At 43.3% G+C, this 26,596-nt stretch overlaps 1 protein-coding gene across 1 annotated transcript in view; it reads left to right on the forward strand.

Moving 5' to 3' along the window:
* Positions 1–26,596, forward strand: part of OXSR1 (oxidative stress responsive kinase 1) — an 87,769-nt gene that overhangs the window by 8,220 nt on the left and 52,953 nt on the right. Inside the window, exons 2-3 of the mRNA XM_066314004.1 lie at positions 11,023–11,135; positions 20,597–20,705. Coding sequence (XP_066170101.1) covers positions 11,023–11,135; positions 20,597–20,705 — 222 coding nt within the window. The remainder of the gene's footprint in view (positions 1–11,022; positions 11,136–20,596; positions 20,706–26,596) is intronic.

A 26,596-nucleotide genomic window follows, 5' to 3' on the forward strand; every position in this document is an offset into this window, starting at 1 on the left:
CTTGTGCTGGAAATGGCACATGGGGGAATTACTGACACACGTTCTATTAAACACTGAAACCTCCCTGTGACCCTGTCATTGCTGGGTGAAACAGCTGCTTAATGGATTCCCCAGGACAGTGGGAAGTAACAATGCCTCCTCTTTCATAGCACGTGGCTGAGCCTTGGTGGTTTTCTTACTCTTGCTTTGTGTTCAGGCTTTATCTGCAAGGACAATTCCCTGTGAAGGTCCGGGAGAGCTGAACCTTGGCATTGTGCTGTCTCTAAACCTTAAAGGTGTTGATACAAATGTCTCCAGTTTGTCATTCCACAAGAACTACCAGTGGAAACAGAGTTCTTTGGAAACTTGATGTGTTGTGTCTTTACTTCCTAGGCCATTTCTTTGTGAACCTTTCTGTCTCTCAGCATGCAAGGTAGTCATAAAATCATCGAGTCAAGGGATCATTAAGATTGGAAAAGACCTTTAAGATCACCAAGTCCAGTCAATTTCCCTGAACTACTGTGTTCACCACAAACCCTGTCCCCCAGTGCCGACATCCAGTGGTTTTGGAACACTTCCAGGTATGGTGATTCCACCACTTTCCTGGGCAGCCTGTTCCAATGCCTGGCTGCCCTTTCAGTGAAGATGGTTTTCCTAATATCTGAGATAAACCTCTCATGGTGCAGCTTGAGTTGCAATTTCCTCTCACTCTGTGACTTGTCACAGGGGAGAATAGACTGACTCCCACCTTGCCTCAGCCTCCTTTAAGGGAGCTCTAGAGGACAATGAGGACCTCCCTCCAGGAGCAGCAAGCAAGTTGAAAGGTGAAGCTGTAAGTTCCATCCTTTCACTAAAGTAAAAATAGTCATTGAGGATACCAACTGCTGTCTAATAAATAGCTTAGTATTAACAGCTAATAAATACCTTGGTATTGACTTGCAGCAAACTGTACATTAGTGGAAAAAGCATCTTGAGCATGAACAGTTTTCCTGTTGAACGATTCACCAATGCAAATCTTATTTGAACAGCTGAGAGCTCTGATGAACTGGCAGCCTCAGCTCAGTTATTTGTCCAAGTCCTAAGGCTCAGGATGGTTCTCATTACTCTTGGTTAAAGAATGTAATTTTTAACTAGTGGGCTAATCTTTTGTGCTGAACAGATTAATAGATGCAGAAAATATTTACTAGATCAAGATATTTGCTGAAAAGAAAGGATAATAGCCTTTGAAAGAGGATATATCTGATACTTAAAAGCTTATTTACCTAAAATAACCATGGTACTATCAAACATCTGCACTGTAAGCAGACAGATTGTTCTGTTAAGTGGAAACCTGGCCAAATAAAATATCCTCTACAGCTGACAATTACATTTGAGACAGAGTTCAGAGATAAAGATTGGGAGGGAAGGAAGGAGAACACTGGCTTGGCTACTGTACCAGTGCTGTGTTTTGAGCCTTGGTAATACCTGATGACAGCCAGCATGATATTTACATTCCTGCTTATACCATAAAGGTAATTGACAGTGATTAAAAGGGAAGGATGAACCTTCTCCACTGAAGTTGCTGTGTTTGGAAATGGGATGTTTGAGCCTGCTTTCCATCGTGTAGAATTAACACTGCATAGCTGCAGTGCCCTTTAAATTAGCCAGAGATGTTGGCACAAAATCAAATAAATATAATTGGTTTCAAACTAAAAATCTAATTTAGGCATGCTAATAGCATCTTAAGTAAATGTGGCAGGTCACGCAGCACTTGTGTAACTGGCCCTTGGAGCTTACTGTAGTTACTGCCAGGGGGAAAATGGTCTCCGAGGTGTTCCCCGAATCACCTGGGTACCTTGGACAGCTGGAGGGTGTTTTATTAAAGGCATGATGGAATGTCTGCCAGTCTGGACTGATTTGGGATATGGTGAGGCCTGCAGGAGGTTGGGCATACAGCCAAGAGCAGCACCCTCTGCCACCCTCTCTTCCGTGCTTTGGTGTTTGCAGTGGAAATTTTGGAGGAATATCAGATGGGCTGATTGTCCTCCCTGGTAATCCTTCTCTCTGCTGATACCTTTTGTGGCCAGTGACTTTTCCCCTGGTCTTTTTTTTTTTTTTTTTTTTTTTTTTTCCCCCCCCTTGCATCTCTTGCTCTGCTGTGGAGTCTGATGCTGGGGGTCTGCAGCTTTTTGTCTTAGGGAGGCAGTGGAAAGCTTGCCTGGGCTGCATGGGCTGGTGACTGCAGATGAAATCCAACAGCAAAGTGACCCAGTGACAACTTTGTCACATATCTTGCTGACATGCTCTGCGTGGCCAACACTATTCCTCGCCCTCTGTTCCAGTCCTGGCCTGTTTTATATTGACAGGCTGACCATTTTCTCTCCAAGCCTGTCACTTCCCTGCTTAGTCTGTGAGGATTCTCAACCTGAATGTTTGCCAAAGGTGGAAAACAGACGACATTTTTCTGTGGTCAGGGCCTAAGAGATATTGAAAGATTTTTTGAGAGAACAATGCGCTGTGGGGTGGGGTGAGAATTTCCATAAGACTTCCCTTCCTTTCTGCAGAAACCTTGGTGCTGAGTCGTTTAGATTACAGTAGCAAACCTCTCTCCAGCTTAGAAATCAATGTCATTTATTTCTTTATAGTTTAGAGTTCAGTGGGGCCATGGGGAGATGTACCTAGCTGGGGGAATTGCCCATCAGTTGCTGATGGCTCTGAAAATAATATAGGACTCCTTACAAGTGATGAGATATGGGTTTATATTCTTTCCTCTGAATCTGAGATGTGAATTAAAGACTTGGGCAATAAGTCTGCAGCATCAAGTGTTTCTGTACTGATGGACCACTGGAGGGGAAGCATATTTTAACAAGTGCTGGCAGTGCTGTGTGGTCTTTGCAGGCTTCTCATCCTTCTCCACTGTACATGGAGCACTGGGAATCTTGAGAAATACATTGTCTTACATGGGCAGAAACCTCTGGACATGGTGTGTGGTTTTCAGTGGTATTCTCAACTGTGAGAGCTCTTGTCAAGATGGTGAATAACTCACTGTCAGCAAGTTTATGTGCTGTTCAAATGTTTTGGCTCTATTTCTAATTGGACAGCAGACTTTCAGAATATGCTTCTCCTTATTTTCTGAAATTCTTTGAGCATGCTATTAATGCTGGAATATCAGTTGTCTGTTGGACACTGCAGGTGCTGATATTAACTGAGCAAAGACTCAGGCTTTGAGAAAGACACGTAATAGTGTATTAATAACAGAAATCCCTTGTATTGTGAATAGTATTTGAAATCTTTAGCCTCACAACTTGCACAGAATCTCAAACTACTTGAGCTCTGGCTGTACTGGAATAAATGATCAGAGAGTACTGCAAAGTGATACCCCTGCAATTTAAATGAAACAAACAGGAATTCACGAGTGAAAACTGCTTTTTCCTCTTTCTCCTTCCAATTCTTCAATAAAAGGTCTAGACTTTTTTTCTAGTCATCACATGTGCTGGTGTGAAATGGAAATCACTTGTATTTAAGTCTTAATTCTCTGTCTGGACTTGTTACCTCCCCATCCTTGCCCTTTCTCAGGGTGTTGTCCAGCACATGCCCTGTGCCTTACTGTACCTGCAGCCACCTTTGGCTTGAACCCAGCTGAAATTTCCCAGCACTGGGCTGTGTTCAAGGTGAGCCTGAACTGAGAATGAACCTGCTGAATGCAGTGATGTGAGTTAGGCTAGACTGAAGGGCAGGGTGACATTTTGACATTGACCACATGCGTGCAAAGTCTGAAAATTATTTATTTAAATTGGGGTTGAGCTGTTGTTCCTAAAGCCTTTTGATCAGAAATGTGAGGGTAGACACTATCTTGTAAATGTGAGAGTTCAGCTGTTCCAGTGCCTGCAGGACTGTTGGGTGCACACAGTGCAGGTGTCTTCGCATGTAGTGTGTACTTATGCTGTGCTATGTAGTCTGTGGGGATTGCTGGTTTTCCTCCACCCCCCATATAGGCTTTAAATTTGGCTTCCTCACAACTTCCCAGTTACATCTGCTTTGGCTTTCTGCCTTTGCTTATGCTTCCCTGCCTGTATTAGCCAGTGTTTCTCTCCCTCTTCTCTACACAGTATCTTTCCATCTCTGCTGTTGATCAAACACTGCGTGACTCCAGCTGAGAGAAGGTGCACCAAGTTAAACCTGGCCTCTTACTACCCCTACCAGGGTTTTAAATAGGTGCTTGTGCTGTGGATGTGTCATCCTTCAGCTTGTTAAGAAATGTAAAGCCCTGGTTCTTCCCTCAGCTGGCAACACTATTCACCAAAAATTTGTATTGGGAATAAATTGTGGAAGGGTGTCTGTGAGTGAGTGTGGCTGTGTTGGTGCAGCTCTGGGAGCTTCCTGGGGGTAGTTGCATGTCTGCACTCCCATGACGCTGTGGGAGGGGAGCTATGCTCAGTCCTGGGCTTTTGTAACTTCTTTGGGTTCGTGGATTACTGCTCTGCTGCTGCTTCAGTTTACCACAGGCCTCCCGGCCAGGCACAGAGCAAACCCAGCTGAATTCTCCCTTACTGGTTTTCCTGCTGCTCCCAGTGTCTCTACCAGCAGTACTCAGAGCCAGCTTGCTGTTGGAGCTCACTCTGAGCAGTGCTGGAAGCACCCAAGTGATCTTCCTGCTGATTTGGGGCTGTAACTCCACTTCTAGATTTGTTAACACTCTTCCTGCAGTCCCATGCTGAGTAGGTGATGCTTTGCTGTGAAAGCTTTTTCCTCTCACAGGTAAGCAGACTTTTTGCCCCCTCTGTGGCAATACTAAGGATATGTCTGAGTCCTCTTATGAATTCCTTTGGTTTTATTAGTGCTATTTGTAGCTGCTATTGTAGAATGCATCTTCCATTTTGTAGTAAGAATGTGACATGTAGTGGGGAGATGGCTTGAAAAACATGTTCAAGGACCATTAACATTGCATTACTTCACTCTTCCTGAATCGTGGGGCTTGTGCCAGAAAGACTTTGACATCCAGTGGACTCCTGTTACCAAGTCCTGCTTGGGGAAAGGAGTATTCCCACCCCATGCTGAGTTGGCTGGAAATTCGAGAGTAGGATTTTTTTTCTTTTTGCTAGCTTGTTTTTAGAAGCAATCCATTCTTTGCAAGAGAACTCTTCTCACTAGAAACCTCAAATGAGGAACAGAAAATAGAGACATCACTTTGCCTTCGTAGGAAATGGACCAAACAGTGCAAGATCGGTCTGAATTTGCAATCTGGTATTTAATTTCAGGTTTAATTAGATCTGTGTTTGCCCTGTGCTCTATAAGAATGCTTAAGAAGTTCTTTTCCCAGTCTTGTAGCTTCTTGTTTTATTGCTGTATTGTCCTTGGAGTGCATAATCAGAGCAGGGCTCCCACAGCTCTTTGGCATGAGGCTGTCAAAGAGTTGAAGCATCCAGAGATGGAGTGAGCCTGCAGAGACACAAATACCGACCCTGGGTTGTAAAGCATTAAAAGTCTCCTGGGCTTTGGGGTACCTGGAACCTGAAAATCATTGCCTGGTCCAGAGCAGCCTTGCAGGGAAGTGTTTTGTGTGCATTGTTCATAAGAGGAAAACCCGGGGGCACAATTATAAACAGAGCTTGCGTCACGAGCGGCTTTCTGGCACCGCACTCCAGATAGTGGAGGATGGATTCCAGATCTCGCTTAAAAATAGAGAGGTCGTGTGTGTGCAGGGAAGGGGGGAAGCACTGGGCAGGGTTGTGTGGAGGTGTTGGGTTCAGCATTGCCCTGTGCTGAGGGACACTTGGGAATGTGACTTATGGGGCAGGTGTGGAGGGCTGGATTTCCCCAGCCTTACAAGAGCTGTTGCTCTCCTCAACAACAGGGAATTAATGGGTGCCTAATGGTAAGTTTTAGAGGAGATGAAACTGAATCGTGCAGAGGTGCATGGTGGAAGGACAAGGTTAGGAGCAAAACTGGGAGATCTGGTTAGTTAGCAAGGGGGAAAAAATTTACAATGTGGGTGGTCAAACACAGAAGAACCCAAAAAATTGTAGAAATATCTCTTGTTAAAGCAAATCTAAACTAGACTGCATTTGGTGCTGAGGAACCTGATCTAAGTTGGGATTTGATGCTGGTTTCAGCAGGAGGGAGTCCACCCTTCTGCTGAAAGCAGGATCAAATCCCAACTTTAGGTTCATTCAGACCTAAATGGTTCGTTATGTTCATTTGACCTTGGGAAAGAATATTTCCTCTACAGAGAGGATTTGATACTGCAGTAGGATAAGGACTGATGCTCCGAGACTGTTATGGAACATGTCCCCTGTTGATTGTAACAGCTTTGTGAGCAACCAAGTTAGAGTGAGGGGAAACTTTCACATCTCTGAGGGTCCCTGAAGTAGATTTAAAGCTGGGGCAGCACTGTTTTGTGAGTCCTCCTTCCATGTAACTACTTCAAATTGCTATTGCACGTGGTGGGAGAATGCTATCCTGGAGCCAGGATTTGATGCTTGTCTTGTGACCATTTGGCACGACTGTTCCATTGCTTAAGCAGATCTCTCTGCCAAGAGGATCTCTGGCTTCAGTTGCATTTGCCTGGCAAGAGGCATCAGTGCAATTCATCCCAGTCTTACTGGGGGAGCTGCAATGTCCTTATGTGGCTGCAGAGATTCAGTTAAATTAGAGACAAAGTATGGAAGAACATGCTGTGTCCTCTGGTCAGTCCCCTGTCCTTCCACTCCTCCAATTAGCCTTGAAATAATTGGTTTCTCTTAACTTCAGCTGAGATCTCAGAGGGTTTGTCTTTGTTTTCAAAAATGGAAGCTTCATGTAAATTGTGGAACTGTGGAAGAGATGGTGTCCAGCCTCCTTTGAAAGCTGATGCTTGGCTTTCGTGGGGAGTTTGTCTCAACTTAAGGAGTTCAAGCTGGAGTTGTAGGTGCTGAAGGTACAGGGACCAGGGATCCAGAGGAGATAACCTGGAAAATCAAGCTTCAATAACTGAGTGCTTGGGGACTTTTTTGATTCTGGTTATTTTAATCCTTTCAGGGGTTGGTTTTAGTTCAGAAAGAGCCATTTCATCGTAGAAACATGAAAGAAGCAGGGGTTAGAAAGGGTATGTTTTCTTCTTAAGGCGGTGTTTTCTAAAGTAGGTCATGACCCTCTTATGCAGGAATTTTGCAGCTGCTATCCTAAGGGTCAGAACTATATCTGAGAGCCTACAGTGGCAAAAGCAGGGGGTATTAAGCAGATCCTAATACTCATTTGGGGTCTTTTTCGTCCCCATCATCCTTCAACAAAATGATCTCCTGCTTTTCAGGAATAAAGCAGCAAGCATTTGGCTGTGCCTGGTTTTCATTGTTTTGCTAAGCCGTTGTGTTGGAAGAGATTAACCAGGGAGCAAATTTTCTCCAAAAGCTGATCTTGAGAGAGGCAAAGAGCCTCAGCACTGACCTTGATCAGAGTGTCTTGAGGTGGGGAGTGAACATTAACCCTGTGCTGTCCACATTATCGGGACTGCACTTGGCTCTGATCGCAGCAGATCTGTGACTGCCTGGAGAGTTGGTTTGTCCAAGTTGTGCTACCGTGGCACAAACTGCCCTTGGGGTTTTTCCTCATCGAGGATTGTTCCTAGCAGCCCAGGAAATCTCTTCTCTTCCCGTTGTTGCCCATATATTTGTTGCCTGCTCTGAAATTTTACAGAACTTCCTCAATGAGCTTTCTCTTTTTCTCTCTGTTGGTCTCATCTCTCCCTAAGCTTGTTTTCACTTAGCAATGTGTTCAGCATCCTCTCTGCAGCTTCTCTCCTTTTCTTTCTTTTGCCATCCTGGCATTTAATAAACAAACCATGTGGCTGCAAAGCCTCTAGTGCCCATGTTGCCATGTTTTCTGAACTCTCCAAAGAAGCATGGAAACCTGTCTTTGTTTGGTCCCAGAAGCACGGCACGCTGCTGCTGCCACCAAAGAGCAGCTTGCTTGTGGCACATCGTGCTGCAGCTTGGCTTAATCCTCGCTTGATACGCCTTTGAGATTTCATTGTTTCTCTATAATTAGTGCTACAGAGGAGCTGAAAGAAATGACGAATTAGCGGGAGAGGGGGGAGTGGGGAGAGCAGGTGGTGATCGAACTAAAGAGAGCTGCCAGAAAAGTAGGAGCAGCAGGGAATTAAAGGGGAGGAGTCTCAAATTCAGATGATTCCCTGCCATGTGCCCAGGAGGATTTAGTTTGGGATTTCATTACTGTTCAAATAATGCCATACACTCATAACAGATCGAGTCCCTGTAGGCTGGGGCATTGTCCAGCACTTAGTGAAAAGCAATTTTTGCCCTAAAGTCCTAGTGAGCATTGATCCTGCAAACTTGAGGACTGGAAAGGAGCTGTAGTGTAAGTGGTCCTGCTTTTAATTAGGCTGTATCTATTGTTTCTGGTAGTAACATCCTAAAAGAATAAAATACAAAGCTATTCTTTGTGTGGTGACTTCTTTAAAACTCTGGACTTCATCTTCTGAAGGATTTGGTTCACAGTGATGATGTTGCATCTGGACTGAAAGAAGCACCTCTGTGAGTTGTGCTTACACAAGCTGGGTTTAACTGGCACAGAAATCCTGGGATGTCATGCTGTGGGGGGGAAGCAGGAGTATGCTGACACTGTTGGGTGTCTGAGATATCCAGAAAGAGTCTTTGAACACAGATAGCTGTGCTGATGAGGACAGGTAGCTTTAGAGGTAAAAATACACACTGAGAAACCAACTGGGGAGTGAAAAGGGTTGTGTGACAAGCCAGTCCTCTGAGGTGCAGAATCATATATTCTTCCAGCATCTGGCTTGTGTTTTCAGCCTCTATTACTATGCACCAAGACATCCAAAGAAAGAAATCATAATACTGGTGCTTTGAATGTTCAGCAGCAACATTTCTTCTGGGATCTAACTCTTTCCAAAGAACTGATAAAGTGTTTGTTTTTTTGTTCTGACTTCTGCAAGGCTGTTGCTGTAGGATGACCAGCAGTGGTAGGAAGTGCAAACTCACTTCTGCCTTTTGTCACCACTTCTGTGTGTGCTGTTCTCTTTGTCTTGAGCCTTTATGGTTTTAATTTTTTTTCCCCACTAAAGAAGCAGCAGAAACAAAACAAATGAAGCAGGTACTGGGTGGAGAGGAGTAAGTCAGTGCCACCCAGGATTCCCAGTGAGTGGGAATTCATTTGTTCTGGGTCTGCAGCTTTCATGCTGGATTCCTGCACCTGCTGGGCAGAGTGACTCCAGGGAGTGCCTGTGGAGGTTTGCTTTTGGGATGTTTGTCCTGTGCTAAATGTTGTGTATTTCAGCTCTGCTCCTGGCAGTCTAACCAAACTCTGCTGTCAAAACCTCCCCCCTTCCTCTTTCTGACCACTTTCTGTTAAATATCCACAGAGACCTCTCTGTCATCTGTCACTTGCTCAAGAACCTGCTTACAGCACTCAAAGTTTGTTTTCAAAGCCCCTTGTAAATATTCTTACTGTTATTGCTGTCCTTTTCCCTAATAACTTTGTTTTGGTTTGTGCTATGAATAGTCTGAAAAACAATATGTGTGCAAGTAATAAATGGCCTCAGTCTTGAACTTCTTAAAAACCCATTTGCTTTGGGAAATAATAATGCTTTTGCAGCCTTAGCATTTTGTGTTCTGCACACTTCTGCCATTAAAATGTAAACTCCTGAGTACAGGGAGTCCTGGCAAAGCTGCTCCTGATGTCCAGGGTGCACTGGCCATGCCATATAAAGTGAAATCTAGGTCCTGTAGCTCCCCTGTAGCAGGTGCTGGTTGGGGATTAAAGGAGCAGAGTCCCACAGTTCAGGGCTTTTCAGTTTATTTCAGTGCAACTCAGAATGGAGCAGTGTTCTTCAATCTTTCAGGGCTGGGTTTCAGGCTCTTTCCCTCACCTGGAACTTTATTTGAATTGGTGCAACTTGGTGTGAGAAGGCTCCTGATGGTGATTGTGGGGGGCTTCAGTAGCCTTCGTTTGAAAACTAAAGTTTTTGCCCTCGGTTTACGTGAATGTACTAGAAAAAAAAATTACAAAGCTTGCAAAAATGTACTTTACCTGAATTGCAGAATCTGGAAGTAGTTTTTATAGTGTTAAAAATAGGAGAATCTGCTAAAATAGGTGTGTTACACCAAAATGCAGAATAGTTGTTTTTGTTTCTCTTTATTAGCATTTTTTAGGTATTTGCAATAGGAACCTATAAGCTATTTTCCACGTATCTTGCCTCTTTTTTTATTAATGTGGATCTACTCCTTTCCAGTGAAGTGTGTAAATGTGGGGAACCATGATGAAGGTAGAAAGCAGAACAACAAGGTGTCCTACTGATTAGGTGAATGCTGCAACAGCCTCTGGAGGCCAACAAAATCAACTTAACATCAAATAGATTTTAAGTCTCACTATTGCAAGCTCCCTTTCATGTCAAAAGATATGATGTTGTGAATACTTTAAATCCAGAACTCCCTACTTGTAGCAGTTTGAAGAACTGTGTGTTAAAATGTGGGTTTTTTCCCCTGTTGGAATTCAAATGTTCTGGGGCTGTGGTTTTCAACCCAGAAACTGATGCAGTGTGAGAGCTTGAGCTGAACCTGCTTGAATGAAACCCACCTCGTGTCTTTGCATAAAATGAGGAGAGATGAGAACAGCAATTTATGCATAAAAATATTTGAAAAATCTCATTAGTGTCAATACCAAAGAGTGGCTTGTTTTGACAGTTTGGGTGAACACATCAGGTTAAAAGTATGTGTGACCTCAGTGACATATCTTTTAAAAGTACATGAGTAGAATCACTCTTTTATAAGGAAACTGAAGTCTAGAGAGGGTTTTTGGTCTGCAGAGCTGTAATGATCCCTGGAAGGGATCATAAAGATCCACTTGTTTTCCTTCGGTTGCCCAGCACTTGGATGTGGTGGCTGAGCCAACCCACGGAGCTGCACAGTGGGGGAAGTGCCTAGAGCGCTTTCACTGGGTTTTTACCTGCCTCTGCTGTCTTTACTATCTGGCACTCAGGATTTGGTTGCCTGGCCTCATTCCCTTTGTGCTGAGGTCTGTGAGGTGTTGGTAACTCTCTGTTTTTCCCCCCAGGGAGCGGAGCGACTGCGGTGGTCCAGGCAGCCTTCTGCGCTCCCAAGAAGGAGAAGGTGGCCATTAAACGGATCAACCTCGAGAAGTGTCAGACGAGCATGGATGAACTCCTGGTATGCAATCACAATTGTCTGGGCAGTTGTATTTCAGTTATTTCTGAAATATCTCTTTGCCAAGTGCTTTTAAAACCTTTCTTGAGGTAGGATGAAGGTGAGGAAACTCGACTGACTTCATTAGAGGCAGATCAGCTCTCCTGGTTTTGGGACATGGGACTTAAAATGTTAAAAAGATCAACTGTTGCAAAACTTCAGACTGTTTGTTTAGAGCTCAGCACTTTGTATAATCCCTTTGTTTTGAACTGAGTTAATGTGCAAGTGTGAAGCTCTGCTGTACCCACAAGAGCTCTGAAGTTTGAGGGGGATCCAGAGGGGTACATGCTTTCAGAACATTTAAAATTTAAGGGAATGGCTTTGCTTTCTTTTCCTTTCCTGCAGTTCTTTACATTTTCCCCCTTCACCTGTAAAGAGAAAAACTGAATGAATTAGCTGTTGTTACTAATCTCTTTCTAGTACTGATGCCAGCTAAAGGGATCACTGACGTATTGCAGACTGCCATATGGAAAGCCCTGTAACTCTGAGTTCAGGACAGGAGACAGAGTCCTTTGGAGCTGTAGCACTGTAATTTTCTGCTGCTCTGGACCTCTTTCCTCAAGGTTGTCTCAATGAAAAACAGATTTTTGCAGTGGTAACTGAAATTTCCCTTTTCTCATCTGGCTCCTGTGTTGATGGGCTTGGTTTTCTTCTCCTTGTGTGTGTGAGCTGGTGCCTCTGCAGTGCAGTGGTTGTCTCATTCACCTCATATCTGGAAGGTCCCTGAATTTAAGCCAGGCAGACACAGAGATTCCTGTGAACATCGAGGTGTCTCCACTAGAATGAGAAAGCTCTCTGGGTCAAAACTTTCCACAGTAAATATTGGCATTATGGAGGTGAGGGCCTGGTACCATCTTTTCTTCTGAAGCACCTCCCTAAGATTTTTATAATCCTGCCTTGTCTTTCTGTCCCCTTGAATTTTAATTTCTGTCCCCTTGAATTTTAAATCCCCTGTAATTTACCTCAGACACTTGTTTTGGTGCTTGCAATTAGAAGATAGAATAGAAACGGAATAACGGAATTTGAGAGTCCTGCTACCTCTATATTTGTATGATCTTCAGCAAATCACCTGAACCACAGTTCCAGTTTCCATCTAGTGTCTGATGGTATTTTTGTCATTATGGGTGTCTGCAGATCTGCCCTGGTTGAGAGGAAAGGCCCCATTCAGTCTGTCAGTGCTCCTGTGGAGGGTTTGCGTGTGGGACTCAGGGTGGCCTGTGTTCAAATCCTCTTAGGGCTCATGCTAGTGTAGGAGTTCAAGATCTCTTCTCACAGTTTGTCTTTTTGTCCTTATGCCAACCCTTGGTATCCTTTTCAAGCCTTTTGGTTGGCTTGCCCATACTACCCTGCCTCAGTGGTGTTCCTGAGTGCATTATCAGGGTGTCGTAATTGAGACTGTGATTCTTTGAGTAATTGCCAATTCTGGCTAAAAACATCAGGTTCAGAAAGAGACACTGCACAGATTTGATGTGTAATTTTAGATAAGTACTTCTAATTGCACATTTTAAAGTCTCTGGCTGACCCATTCCTCACAATGATTTTTCTTGTTATGGGTGGGCCTGCAATGTATTGCTGTTGTCAGCTCTCCAGAGCTTCCAGTTTTGGACTGGATCTGGTGTGGATTCTTCTCTGGGCTTAAGTGTGCAGCTGTAAGTATTCTTGAATTTAAAAGTAACAGAAGGATGGAAGATGGTTCTAGCTGTAGCAGCTCCCAGGGGCAGGGCTTGCTGTGGTGGGTGTGTTGTGTGAAAAAGTGTTTTCCCTGGGATTGTTCTGAATTTGTCAGTTTGTTGAATCACCAGTTTTGTTTCTCAGTGCAAGAGCCAAAAGAATGGAAGTTCCTGATTTCCCAGCTCTGTGTCCTCTTACCTTCACTTCTTTTTATCTTGTTTCCATATCTGCTTCTACCCTAAAGTAAATATTCTCAGGATTTATGGTCTTGTAGTCTCCCTTCATGGCAATTTTCCCAATTAGTTTAATTAACTTTTCTGAGCAACTACTTTGTATTGCAGGATTGTGCCTTCCCCACAAGAAAAAAAAAGGGAACTGTAGATGGTTGCAGGTTCCAATTGTTCTAAGAAGCAAATGCAAAGACAAATAGGATGAATTCACTTTGGGGTATGTTATGCCCCCACCTTGCTTTCTCCTTTCCCCCAGTGCAGTTAAAATCAGAAACTGGGGCTTTCATGAGCTCCATCATTATCCTTCTGTTGCTCTGAAGGTATTTGAACTCAGCAGTCAGCTTATGGTGAACTCTGCTTTCCTGCCTGGGGTCAGGAGGATGCTCTTGGGCTACAGCACTGCCCACTCATTGGGCAGTGCAATAGCAAAGGGAAAATTGTGTTTAAATTATTTTCTAATTATTTCTCTGCAGTGCCTCAGACCTGATAGACTTCTCTGTTGAAGCAAGCTTCCTTATTCCCAGAAGCTGCATAGTCAGGGAGGTAGAACACATTGCTTGGGAGGGAGTACACATTGTAGGGAGACCAGCAAGCAGTACTGCCATCCTTAAAAAGATTATTTGCTTCTTGTACACTTTTTTCAATGTCTGTGCTGCTTGGAGGTTTGCACTTGTAGTTCTTGGGATGCAGGAGAAGAGGAAGGTTAATCTGGAGTGGGAAATGCAGAGTAAGTGGCTCTATCACCAGCTGGATGGATATGAGTGGCCTTGAGCTTCCTTTTAGCCAAATAGGTGTCCTGAGGCCAGGAAATCTGGGACCACGTCCTTGCTTTGGAGGTGCTTACAGTGAGTAAGTGCTATGACTTGGCTCATTAAAAGTATTGATCTTGAGCCTTTTATCTCAGTATACATTTGAGCCGTGTGGGTGGTGAGGAATAAACTGCACATTTTGCATATACTGTATGACATTGTAGGTTAATGCACTGGATTTATTTATTGCTGCTGTGGGCAATGGAAAAGGCAGGAAGGGCCAGTTTTGTTGAATCATGAGCAAGCCAAGTCAAGGGCATTCAGCTCTTCAGCTGAAGTGCTAATTGCTGTAAAGAATGGAGACAGCAGGAGCCATGCTGTGCAGAGATGGGCCCCTTTCTAACCCAGCTACTGAATTAGGTGATGTTTGTCAGGAATTTATTTCCATGCTTCATTTTTATCTTTTTCCCTGTACATTGTTGCATGCTCACAGATCTTTCCTGGACTGCCTGTGGGATTCAGCTGACAGAGAAGTACAATGTAGATTATAATGATTCTTGCTCAGGGGTGTGACTGGGAGTGGAGCGTAAGGAGAGGTGGTCAAATACAGTGTTGTCTACAAATGATCTTGCACTTCTTGATTTATGACTAAAGTTCTACTTCTTATTTGTCTTGCAACCCACGGTAGTTAACTACCACACTGGTGTGGGTTTGCAAACAGTCTGCTTGCTCGTGTGTTGTATTTCACAGCTGCACACCATTCAGAGCTGTGTTTTGCTCTGACTCTTTTCCATTGTGGGATGCTGGTTGCTTTGCTGCTGTTGCCAATCCTTGAAACAGTGGTGTAACATCTGCCTCAAAATAACCATGCCTCCAGCCTTTTTTCTTGTATATAAGTGCTTTCTTGGTTTAAAGAATTACTGATCTAAAAGGCCTTTAAATCCCCCCTCTGTCCTACAAACTCTACTTCATTTTCATGCAATTAAAGCTGAGTTTTCTTTCATCCAGATGGAGACTTTTTTTCTCCATGAGTAGCAGATGATGTGGGTTGTCAGCTTAGCAGTTACCAGGAATGTTGTACAGCAGAGAGGGAAACATAAGCTAATGGGATATTTCACATTGGGCTTTCCCAGCTGGGGGGAAATGCTGCCTGTTTATTCCCTGAGATGATTCAACAGAAGACAGGCTCAGGAAAGAGCATGGAGGATGTGGTGCTGCTGTTCCTAGAAAGATTCCAAATTCTTCAGACTCCAGAGACTGATGGCCCTGGGCCTGACAGGTTGCACACGAGAAGTGAAGGTACTGCTCTTTCAGTGCTATGGCCAGTGGGCAGTTAAGGAGGCTGAGGGAACAAGTTGAACTGCAGTTAAACAGAAATGTCCTTTAGAATTTCATGGGAATAACCCAGGGAACTTGCTGCCAATAACATGGAGATCAAATATTGCATGAGATTAAATAAATCAACCTATAGCTGAGAAGGTTAAATTAGATAGGATTTAAAAAAAGGATTATTAAATCCCCTGGTTTAAAGCATAAACCAACTGTTAACTGCTCAGGCTTAGTCAGAAGTCTACCCTATGGGCAGATAATTGTGTAACTGCTTTTTATAGGGTTTTTACACCTTCTTTTGAAGACTTGGACAGGATATTGAACTGCCTTTGATCTGACAGACCACTTCCTACAAGTGGATTAACCAGCCTATGAGGTTGTTGGGAACAAAGCAGCAGATTGCTGTGGAAGTAGTACAGATGTTTCATCCATGCCTGTCATCTGATGGGAATTGCCATTATAATTCCATTTCCAGGCCTGAGGACCTTCACACTTGCTCCAGGGAAAAGAAGTCCTCAAATGTCAGTGCCAGGCAGCCTGATAAATGATATGTGGTTTCTGCATGGTTATTTGATCTGCTGTGTTATGTGTTCCTTGCATGTTGGGATTGCAGCTTAAGACTTAAACCTGTGCTGGGTACAGCTTGGTTGTATTAGTTATCAAAGCAGCACCAACAAAAGTCTTAATTACTGGACTGGTTTATGTTTTGGTTTGGTTTTGGGTTTTTTTGTGTAAAGTTCACTATGAACATCAGAATTAATGGTGGGTGAAATCCTGAACATGGAATATTTCCCTTCATTTGGGCTGGATGAGTGTGAGATGGTGCATGTAAAAAACTCCAGAGTTTGCAGCTGTCTGTGGGCACTGATCACATTGAAAGCATTGCTGAGCTGTAAGCGCTGGGTGTTGATCTGAACAGCTGTGAGGTCAGTGCTAGGTTAGTTGAGGATGTGGGTAGAGCTGGTTTCTATCTGTGAGAGGAGGCAGTCACTCACCCATTTGCTTTTTGGCTGAAACCAATTACAAATGGCCGTGTAGGAATTGCTATACCACAAGAATTCAGGAACACCTGCTTCCTGCACTTTCCACCAGTGCTGAAGAGTTTGAAAGAGGGAATGACCACTGAATGAGGCTGAAGAGCAGCTATTAAAATGGGCAACTGCTGAATGACTTGCCATGCGACTGTTTTGTTCCCATCACTAAAGATTACTTAATGGTTGAATGGTATTTTTCCCTTTCAGAATTGTTTCTTTTCCACTGTTGTTCTAGGGCTAATTTAACCCCTCTTTGCTCATGCCAGTTTAGCTCCTGTAGCCACTTGAGGCAAGGAGTTGGATCAGAATCTCTGATTTTGTGCTTTTCCCCTACCTTCTTAATAAAATGTCTCTTGAGTTGATTTTGGTAGAAGAACAGGTTTGGTTTTATTTTTTATTTTTAGTTTTGTGGCCAGCTCAGAAGGCAAATGAATTATTATTGTCAGTTTTACAACCTTTTAGCTAAACCGTTTAAACTTCACTTGGAGCAGAATGTGAATGATTATGGCTGCCTGAAGGACTAGAACTCTAAATCCTGCTTTAAAAGGATGAAGAGCAGCTTTAATGCCTTATCTCTCAGCTGAAATCTCATGGTGTAAGATCTTTGCCAGCCATAGTTGAAGCATTGGTGTTTTCAAGGGGTGATCACATCTGACCTGCTTTGATTTCTGTCCCAGCCATGCTTTCCCTCCCCACTTCTCTTATGGTTGTGATTCCTTTCAAACAGGGTAGCCACGTTGACAGCTCTCTGGATTCCTCTAAAGCTACAGGAAGCCACATGAAAGCACTCTGCTGCTGTGCTCTATCTCTCGAGTTCATGTCAACATGTAGGAAGTAAAACTAAATAAAGCACAATTTTTATCCTGGTATTTGAGAGCAAGTGCCTCTGAAGGAAGCCTCAGGGGCAGATAAACACAGAGTAAAAGGTGGTGATGTGAAAAGAAACTCGAGCTGGTATCTAAAACACAGCCTTACCTCCTCCTATTAATTCAAATTTCAGTTGTTTGTCAGTGGGCAAATAAACTCTCATCCAAAATAGCTGATTTCTAGAAATATGTCTGATTTACAGGAGACTAATATGTTGCTTATGATTCTAGATTAGACTTCACTGCAGTTTTATTACTGTTTTGCAGGCCTTGAAATGTTTCTTTTATTGCCTGTAGAAGTACTGAGAACACTTGTCAGAACCCTTAATGGAAGCCATGGAGGCATTTAGACCTAATCCCAGTCTATTTGCTTTTGGTATTTGACAATACAGATATTTTTAATATCTCACCCGGGGTGAGCATGTAACCATTTCCAAACCATTGCCTGTGTCTAGACATGTTTGTGTCGGGAATTCATTCTCCATAGCTGAGCAGAAAGCAGAGCAATTTATGGGAATTGGCAGGGAGGTTGTGTCTCATCACTGGAGCCATGGAGTGTGAGGGAGGAGCTGCTTATCACCCCCTGCATCTGTGGATGGCTTGGGGGTCTGTATCAAGTGACCCATGGCTGTTGGCAGAGAGGGAGTAAACCAACCTTTCCACCTTAAAACTTGTATAGAGCAGCCCAAATAAATTGTTACAGAGGTGTGGAAATCACTGAGTTTTTTATTAGCAGGCTTCCAATGTAATTTTGATGCTGGGGGAAATATGAGAAGCACAGTTGTAACTGTTATCTGGGGACAGCAGTCTTATTAGAGAGGTAGGAAGAGGAAACCTTTACCTGCTGTGACTTTGTTGTGTTTGAAGAGCAGCAAAGTCTCCCAAAAGCTTTGGGAATAGTATTAAAGCTAAGCTTACTACACACAAAATGGCTGTTGCTGCATTTTATCTCTTCCTACTCTAAATATCCTTTTGAGCAGAGCTGCCCAGGGATCCCTGAGTGGGATTCCTGCTTTAGCTACAGCCCTTCAGCCCCTGCATCTGTACTGCTGGAGCAGACTGTGGATGGATGACAGAATTGGCTTGGTTTCAGTTATGCCAGGAAGCATTTTAACCACAAAACCCCTGTGATTTGCCACTATCACTTAAAACAATTGTATGGGTTGAGCTTTCAGGATGTTGGTACCCTCTTTGGGGGAGAACAGGAACCAAGCTTTGATGTAGCCAGTGTGAGATTAGCCTAGAAAACTGCTGAAAATGAAATGGGGGTTTGTGATGGGAGGGGAAGTCTGCCTGGCTGCTGCTCCTTCTGATTGGTAATAATGTAAAAACACTGGAAATCGTGGGCTGTGATGCAATTAATTATTCAGAGCTGTGCTACACTGTGTGAGAAATGGATTAATCTGTCTGTATTACACATCCACTGGCTGACAGAGGTGTTTAATTGCACAGATCAGGTTTGTGATTATTTATTTTTACTCTTTATGCTTTGGTGCACATGACAGACTTGAGCTATTTTTTTTTCCAGTTGTGTTTCCCAGCCTAGGGAGCAGATTGTGGTAGTGAATGACAGAGGAAGTTCTTAGAAAATAATAATAAAATGGTAACTAAGTGTCACCAAATGCCTGAAAAAATCTGTAGTATGGGGCTGCTTAAATGGCAAAAATCTCATCTAGCTCTAGGATCTTAAATAAACCTGGTCCAGGCTTTATCTCATTGCCTCCTGTACTCCAGTAGCATACACAAACATATATTAAATATGCAATGTTTGTATATATTTCTCATATTACTCTTTTGGTCTCCCAGGGAACTGCTTCAAAATATTTTGAGCAGTCTAGCTGAGAAAATAGAAAGCCAGCTCCCCTAGATACTTGCTGAGAGTGGTGGATTTGGGGCAGGTCTGGCTGATGGCATGGATTACCAGTCCTGCTAGTTGCTTTCCACCTTGTTTTCCTCTGGTGCCACTTGATCTTGTGTAGTATATTTTAATTGTCAGAGTGAGAGGCACAGAGAACCACAGAAAACTCCAAAGTTGCAGATTTATTTCCTTTGTGAAAAATGACTTGACACTAGTGAAAGTTTCCAAGGAAGGGAGCTGGAGCTGTCAGAGTAAGCAAAATATATTGTTTTAAGCTGTATTTATTTTCACAGAGTGTTTTTCAGTCAGAGTATGCTTCATGGAGATGAATAGCTTATTCCCCACTCTTCAAATATCCTTTCCTGTTTAGAAGGATTCTTCTTTAATCTCCTTGTTAAGTTTCCTGGAAAGTTGGTGCCTCTCCTGGGGAAGCAGCGAGAGGAACCAATTGCTTTGGATTCCTCAAATGCACCTACTCCCTGAAAAGCAGTGCTAAGTGGATAAATCAACATGAGCTTGTTCCTTTGGAGCTGTGATTGCCAGCTCAGGCCTTGCCAAAGGGAAGCAGTGGCTTTACTCTGAACTCAGCTACAAGCAGAGCTCTGTACAGGAGCAGGAGCAAAATGTGCTGCATTTGTGAGGTGTCCTGGGCACGAGTGAATTCTTCTCAGAGCTCTTTCTTGTACTTCAGTACCAGGGAAGTCTTGTGCTTAGAGGGAGAGAAGGATCAGGGGTTGAAGGGCCTTTGCTCTCCTCCTTCCTTGTGTGCTGTGAAGGAACGCTGTAGTTGGGAGCAGAAGTTCAGGGGATGAGTGTCTGGGGTGGGCACAATTTGTCAGGTTGAGGGACTTGGCTGAAGCATAAAGGCCCAGCTGGGTGCAGTGCAGGGTGCCAGGCTTGGCTCAGTGGATGACTTTTGTCTATGGACAGCCAAGAAACTGTGATTCTTTCTGTCCAAACTGGTGATTTGTGCTTGCATAATGAAATCAGTGTTTTGTGTGGTGTTGTTCCCTCCGTAACCTGGAAAACCTGAACCCGTAACCAACACTAAGCACAGTCAAAACTCAAAACAGTTTAATATCTCAAGATATTTCATATTGTCCTTGACTGGTAGTGTCTACTGCCTTTCTAATCTCAAAGTGATCCCTCTCTTCTTCCAGTGTGACAAAGGATACAGCTGTCCTTTGTGCCTTCAACCTAATTGAGCTAAGCCATCTGCTTTCCTGCTGGGAAGAAACATTAGGAATAAGAGGCCATTTTTCCCCAGAGGCCAGTATTTCCTTTTCTCATCCAAATGATAGTCTTCAACAGATTAAGCATCTGTTGCATAGCGGTTTACTGAAAGGAGAAGTCGGCATTAACTTCCTAGGTCACAAACTGAAGTGAATTTTTGGGAGTATTCTGTTGTAGCTGTGTGCAGGTATTTTGATTGCCACGACTTTGATGGCCTCACCACGGGTTTTTTGGTTAACTTTTTCTTCCTCTAGACAGACAGGAAGAACCATAAAATACCTTTTGGCTCTAGTATGATGCAGCTTGAGTGTTCAGAGTGTTTGTGGATTTTCTGCATTTACCTTCTAGGTATCCTTTTTCTTTGCACCCTGTTTGTGTCTTGAGGAGGATAATTTCTGTGCCCGAGGAGTGATTGTCACTCTGTCCAACTGCTAATGTTTTATTTTTCTCTACAGAAAGAAATTCAAGCCATGAGTCAGTGCCATCACCCCAACATTGTATCTTACTACACATCCTTTGTGGTGAAAGATGAGCTTTGGCTGGTGATGAAGTTACTTAGTGGAGGTGAGTGGTCCAATTTCTTTACCCTAAAGGCAGCATAAAAACCTGTCCTCTCTCCTTCCTCTCTCCCTTCTTTACCTCTTTAAGTTTTCCACCTGTGAATTAAGACATTTTGTAGACTTGTAAGTTGTTTAGGTTGGAAAAAAACCTCCAGGATCAGAAAGTCCAACCATTACCCCAGCACTGCCAAGTTCACCACTAAAACCCTGTCCCCAGGTGTCACATCCACCCACCTTTTAAACACCCGTGGGGATGAGAACTCCACCACCTCCCCAGACAGCCTGTTCCAATGCTGAACATTTCCAGGAAGAAATCTTAAGTGTTTCTTAAGGTCCAAACCTCCCCTGGTGCAACTCGAGGCACCTTCACCTTGTCCTACTGCTTGTTCCCTGGGAGCAGAGCCTGACCTCACCCCCAGCTGTCCCCTCCTGTCAGGGAGTTGTGCAGAGCCACAAGGTCCCCCCTGAGCCTCCTTTTCTCCAGGCTGAGCCCCTTCCCCAGCTCCCTCAGCTGCTCCTGGTGCTCCAGAGCCTTCCCCAGCTCCGTTCCCTTTCTGGACACACTCCAGCCCCTCAATGTCTTTTTTTGTCATGAGGGGCCCAAAAGTGACTCGAGGGTTGGAGGTGTGACCTCAGCAGTGCCCAGCAGAGGGGACAATCCCTGTCCTGGTGCTGCTGTCACACTATTGCTGACCCAGGGGCCATTGGCCTTTCTGCCCATCTGGCCAAAGTCTGGCTCACATTCAGCCCCTGTCACCAGCATCCCCAGATCCCTTCCCACCAGGCAGCTTTCCAGCCATTCTGTATCAATAGTAACATTTGATTGCAACCCATTCAGCTCAGAAATAGCTTCTTGTGTTATGTCCATCAGTAGTAACACCTAACTGGCTTTTAAAAATCACTGCCTGGTTAACACAGAGCCAGGGAAACTTCCCTTTTCTGGATTTATTCTCTCAGACACTGGAGAAATAGCTTTTTTTTGAGAGAGAGTTTGAAAATTTTTTATCAGTAATGTTTTATTTGAAGTCATAATATTTTCCAGGCTCTCTGTTTAAGTTACAGCTGAGACAAGAAATGGAATCAAGTTCTGGATGATAAAACAAAGGGCTGTTGCTAAATCCTGGGCCTGTCTTTAGAAGACTTCATTTTCCTGGCACTGCAGTGAACAGGAATTGAAATCTGAAAAAAAAAAATCCCTATTTTCTTGCTTTAAAAAAACCCCTCAACCTGGCTTCTCTGTTCTTGGCTTAATTTTGTGGACTGTAAAATACCAGGAGATGATGTGGAAAAATCTGGCTAAACCTGTTTGCATTTTGCACAAGAGCTCAACAATGGCCATAAAATATGTCTCTTTGAAGGTGTTCTTTAGATAATTTTAGCAGTTCTTTGGGGGGAAGTCAAATTCCATGCCAACCTTAAGTCTGTCTTAAAAGGTTTTGAATGTCACATGTGCTCATGTGTCATTAAGCAATACCCTCTGTTCTCTTAGACAGACAAGTAACAGGTCTTTAAAGATGAGATGACTATTTGTGTGTGGAAAAGAACCCCCTGCCAGCTTAGAGCCAGCAGTGTTGCTTTGTGTATAAAAAGTGTATCTATGGGAAAGTTTCCACAACAGGAGGAAATGGCATTTCAGGGGTGCTGGAGAGGCAGCAGCAGCGGGTTTGGCTTTTTCCAGGAGAGTACACAACCTCTTGGAAGAAAATGCACAGCTGCCTCCATCACTTCACAGCAGTTTTCTGTCAGAATCGAGTCATGATGAGGCTCATCCTTGAACCTCCAAATGTTGTCTCTGTTTATTTTCAATTTTGTGTGGAGGTGGGTTGTTGTTTTTTTTTTGTATACAACTGGGAAAAAGTCAGACCATCATTATCAAGGCACCACAGATGTAAAGAATACACTGGAAAATTTCAGGAAAAATAATTATTGCTTCAGAACCAGACTCTTGCTGGTGTGAATGATGACCTGCTTCTCATTTAATATTCCCTTTGAATGGGCTTTTATGTTCTTCAGCCTGATAATTAACCCTTGTGCAGCACTGGCATTTAGTGAGGGACTTGCAGTAAAGCAGTGCTAGGAAATCTCCCTACTTATTCTGTTGCATATGTTGAAGAGTAGAGTCATACAGTAGAAGATAGACCAGTAAGAGTGTAATTCTTCCCTCTCCCCAACATTACTCTGAGTCAGTGTTTTCTCACTTTAAAGGAATAATTTGAAGGCTGGAGGAATTACTAAAGTAAATAGAAAGACTTTGAGAATGACCTGTCTCTTTCTAAGCAGGAGGATACCTTGTGAGGTATTTTTCAGCTGTTTTATTTTGTATACTTTTTACTTCATACTTTTTAATATCTGTGCTTCAGGAATTTCATATTAGATGTCATAGGCAAATTTTACAGCACAGTCTAAAGGACGGGGGAAGAAACTTGTGATGGGAGCTTTCTGACTGAAGAGCTTTTTCATTCACTTTTAATGAGACTATTTTCAGTTGGTCTTAGGCAGAGTGATTTATGTAACAAGAGACACTTCTAAAACTGCCTCTCATTCCTTTGAGCTTAGTTCTTATCAGTAATAAAGTGGCTCGTTTTGCGGTCATCTGTCATCCAGTGGGAAAAATAATGATCTGGGTTTCTCAACAGGAAAAACCTTCGAGCTGGTTTTTTAACCAGAAAACAAAAGCAAAGAAAAAAGCCCCCAAAACAAAACCAAAAACAAACAAGCAGACAAAAAACCCTCCACCAAAACAGACCCGAACCAGAGTACAGCCTAAGGCTTTCATTTTGTTTAGCTGTTCTAAAAGATTTGTACATCCTAATAAGTATGTATGAAATGCGTTCTGGTGTCCATTCTATATCTTGACCATGGCTTTTGCCCTTGAGAGTTTATTCTGGGTAAGTTCAGAATTTTACTGCATTTTTTTCCTGTCAGTGTATGCTGGTGTGTGATTTCAGGCTGAAACTAGTTTTAATTTCAGCATACAAACACTGACTTCAGTAATTTGATAAACAGTCCACAAGACAGTTCAATCTGTAATGCAAGCCTTTGTTGTTGTTGTTATAAGCACAATTTAATTTCTTCTCTGGTTGCAGTATTTTGTTAAAATCCTAACCTGGTCATACATGCAAGTGCTTTAGAAATGTCTCTAAGGGAAAATACTCTATATCCATGAATTGCTATTGTCGAACAGTGCCTGGCTTCTCCAGGGGGTACACTCAAAGGTGCCTTAATTACCTGACTGACATTGTCACTGAAACAGAACTATTTGTCTCCACAAGTGCTCTGTTGATGGGAGATTTCTATATTTGAAAGCTGTCAGCAGCCAGGAGGTAGTGTTGGGGAGCTGATGTGCATCAGAGCCCAGCCAGGCTGGTGGGAGCCACTGCTCAGAGCCATGTGAACTGGCAGCGCTGAGCCCAGAGCAGGTGTGGAGTTGCTGATGGCAGAAACGTGGCTGTGATGAGATGCAGCTCTTAGAGACCAGGGGTGCTGGTGTGTCCAGTTACTGACAGCCTCTTTCAGGTCTGCTGATGTGTGTCTGTGTGACGTTTGTGAAGTGTCTGCTGTTTCTGTTCCCTTCAGTAAAAAGTGCAGACCCTTTTCTCTAATGATGGAAGTTCTGTAGGGTTCCAAGCTTAGCAGCATGAACTCGACACCCCTTTGAGTCCAGTGTTACTACAAACTAAAATCCAATGGCTATTTCTAGACAACTGCTGACCTGCTCTTTGCCTCTCTGGCATTCTCCTGCCATGAATTTTACTCGTGCCTTTTTAAAGCCTGCTAAAGCCCAGTCCTGTTCTCAAACTCCTGTGGCTTTTTAGTAGGAAGAGGAGCAGCTGCGCTTTTGTTCTTGTGCTTTCACATTGTGACCTGCTTGCTCTTCTAAATTCTCCCTGCTTTTAACAAGCTCTCATTTCACAGGTGACCCATGGCTGTAGAGAGCTCTATAAAACAGTTGCTTCTATGAAGCAGCCAGCTCTGGTGCTACATCGCTCAGCTACATCACACAACAGTTTTTCCTGTCTTAGCCTGCAGCAGCTAAAACCTCCAAAATATTTTTAAACTGTGCAAATCCTTTAAATACTGAAACGTTTTCAGGCAGGGCTTTTGGATATTCTGCTCCTGACAAAATCTGCTAAGGAGATTGCCGTATTGAAATAGTTAAACCTTTTATTTTCCATAAGTTTGGAAGATTAGCTAATCAACTTCTTACTTCAACCTTTGATCTCAAGTTCAGAATGCCAGACCAAACGAGGCAGACAAGTCTTAGTTCTCTACCAGGGAGTTAGGACATCTTGTTCTGCTTCTGCTGTGTTAATCTCTGATCTGGCCCCTCCTAATTCCAACAGAGAGTTAGGATCAAAGCATAAACCAGAGGTCCTTAGAAATCTTCATGTTTCTGCTGAATTATTTTCTTAGGAGAGACACATGCTATTTTTAATTCATCTGGAGGGGTTTTGATTTTATTTGTAGAAGCACAACTTAATTTCAAACAATTAAGGATGGGATAAGTCAGAAGCAGGGGATGGCAGGGACTGTACGTGATTGCAGAATGCAAACTGTGTGGATACATTGCCACTCCTAACTGTAATAAGAAAAGCATGAAAAATTAGTTTGTCTTCAGATTTTCTCCTATAAATGTCTTGATCACAACAGCAATAGGCTGTTTTGCTCCCTTTATTGTATTATCTTGTTTTCTGCCTTAATCTTTTCATATTTCTTCTGCATCCTTGCACATGCCCTGGGGGGAAGGAGGCAAGAAGTGGATGTTTCCTTAGCTTCCCTCTAAAGAGGTTTAACCAGGATTATGTCTTTTCCTTTGTTTTGTATAACTTGTTGTTTCCTTTACTTTGCTGCTCTCCAGCTGTATCTGTATTCCTCAGGCCCAGAAGGGGATTGAATCCAAGCAGTTCTTCCTTCTTATGCATTTTCTTCATCTGTTTGCCAGAGACTGACAAGGTGCAGGTTTAATTCTTGGCTCTAATGACAGCCAGGCTCACCGAAACCACTGGCTAATGCTGAGATGTCTTGAAAAGAGTAGTGGTGAATCTGCCAACTCCCCCTTCTCAAAGGTTCAGCCTGTTCAGCATCAGTCTTTGTCAGGTTTGGGGTAGATTTTGGTTCTCACAAAGTTGTCTGGTTATTCCCCAGCACTGTTTTCAAGCCTATTTGTGCCAGACCTCTAAATGGCCAATCAGTGCAGGCACTGTCACCTGCTTAGTTTGGTTTTCTTTTCAAGTTGGAAGTTAGAGAATTAAATTTTCCCATTCTGCTTCCCAGACAAAGTTAAATGAGGAGTTTTCTTTGCATTTAAAGTGTATCTTGGTTCTGTCACTTAAGTTATAACATGCAAGATATGGTTCCCATAGCAACCAGCTCTGCTGTACATTTTTTCTTCCTCTGGGGGCATGTAAAATTCCAGCTGGAACACTCCTGCATTTATCTCTAATCTTGTTCCAAACAAGCTTTCCTTTCTGCTCAGGTATTCATGCCCTTCTCTGCATCAGCCTCAATGTGCTGAAGTGCTAAGCAGTGTCACTGATGACTGTGGATGTTTTCTTCCTCTGCTGAGGAGAAACGTCAGAAACAGGCTTCCTAAATGCCATTCCACAGCCTTGCTGGTGTAGGTGAGGTCAAGGAGTCGTGTTTTGGATTTGGAACAGGAAGTCTCGACGTTTGTGGTGGTTTGCTGTTGAAAGTGAATCAGTGGAACAATTAGGACTTCTTGCCCCGAGGGTGCCATTATACAGAAGTTTTCTTCAGCAGCAAAGCTGGTTTGAGGAGTTCCTGGCTGTTTGGTCTCCACCCTGCCTGGAAAACTGGATTTCCAGTTACTGCAGTGATCCAATTTTATAGTATGGCTTCTTAAGAGGATGCAGGGGCACACCAGTGAGGTGGTGA

Source organism: Sylvia atricapilla, chromosome 1 (genome assembly GCF_009819655.1).
Source record: "Sylvia atricapilla isolate bSylAtr1 chromosome 1, bSylAtr1.pri, whole genome shotgun sequence".
NCBI lineage: Eukaryota > Metazoa > Chordata > Aves > Passeriformes > Sylviidae > Sylvia > Sylvia atricapilla.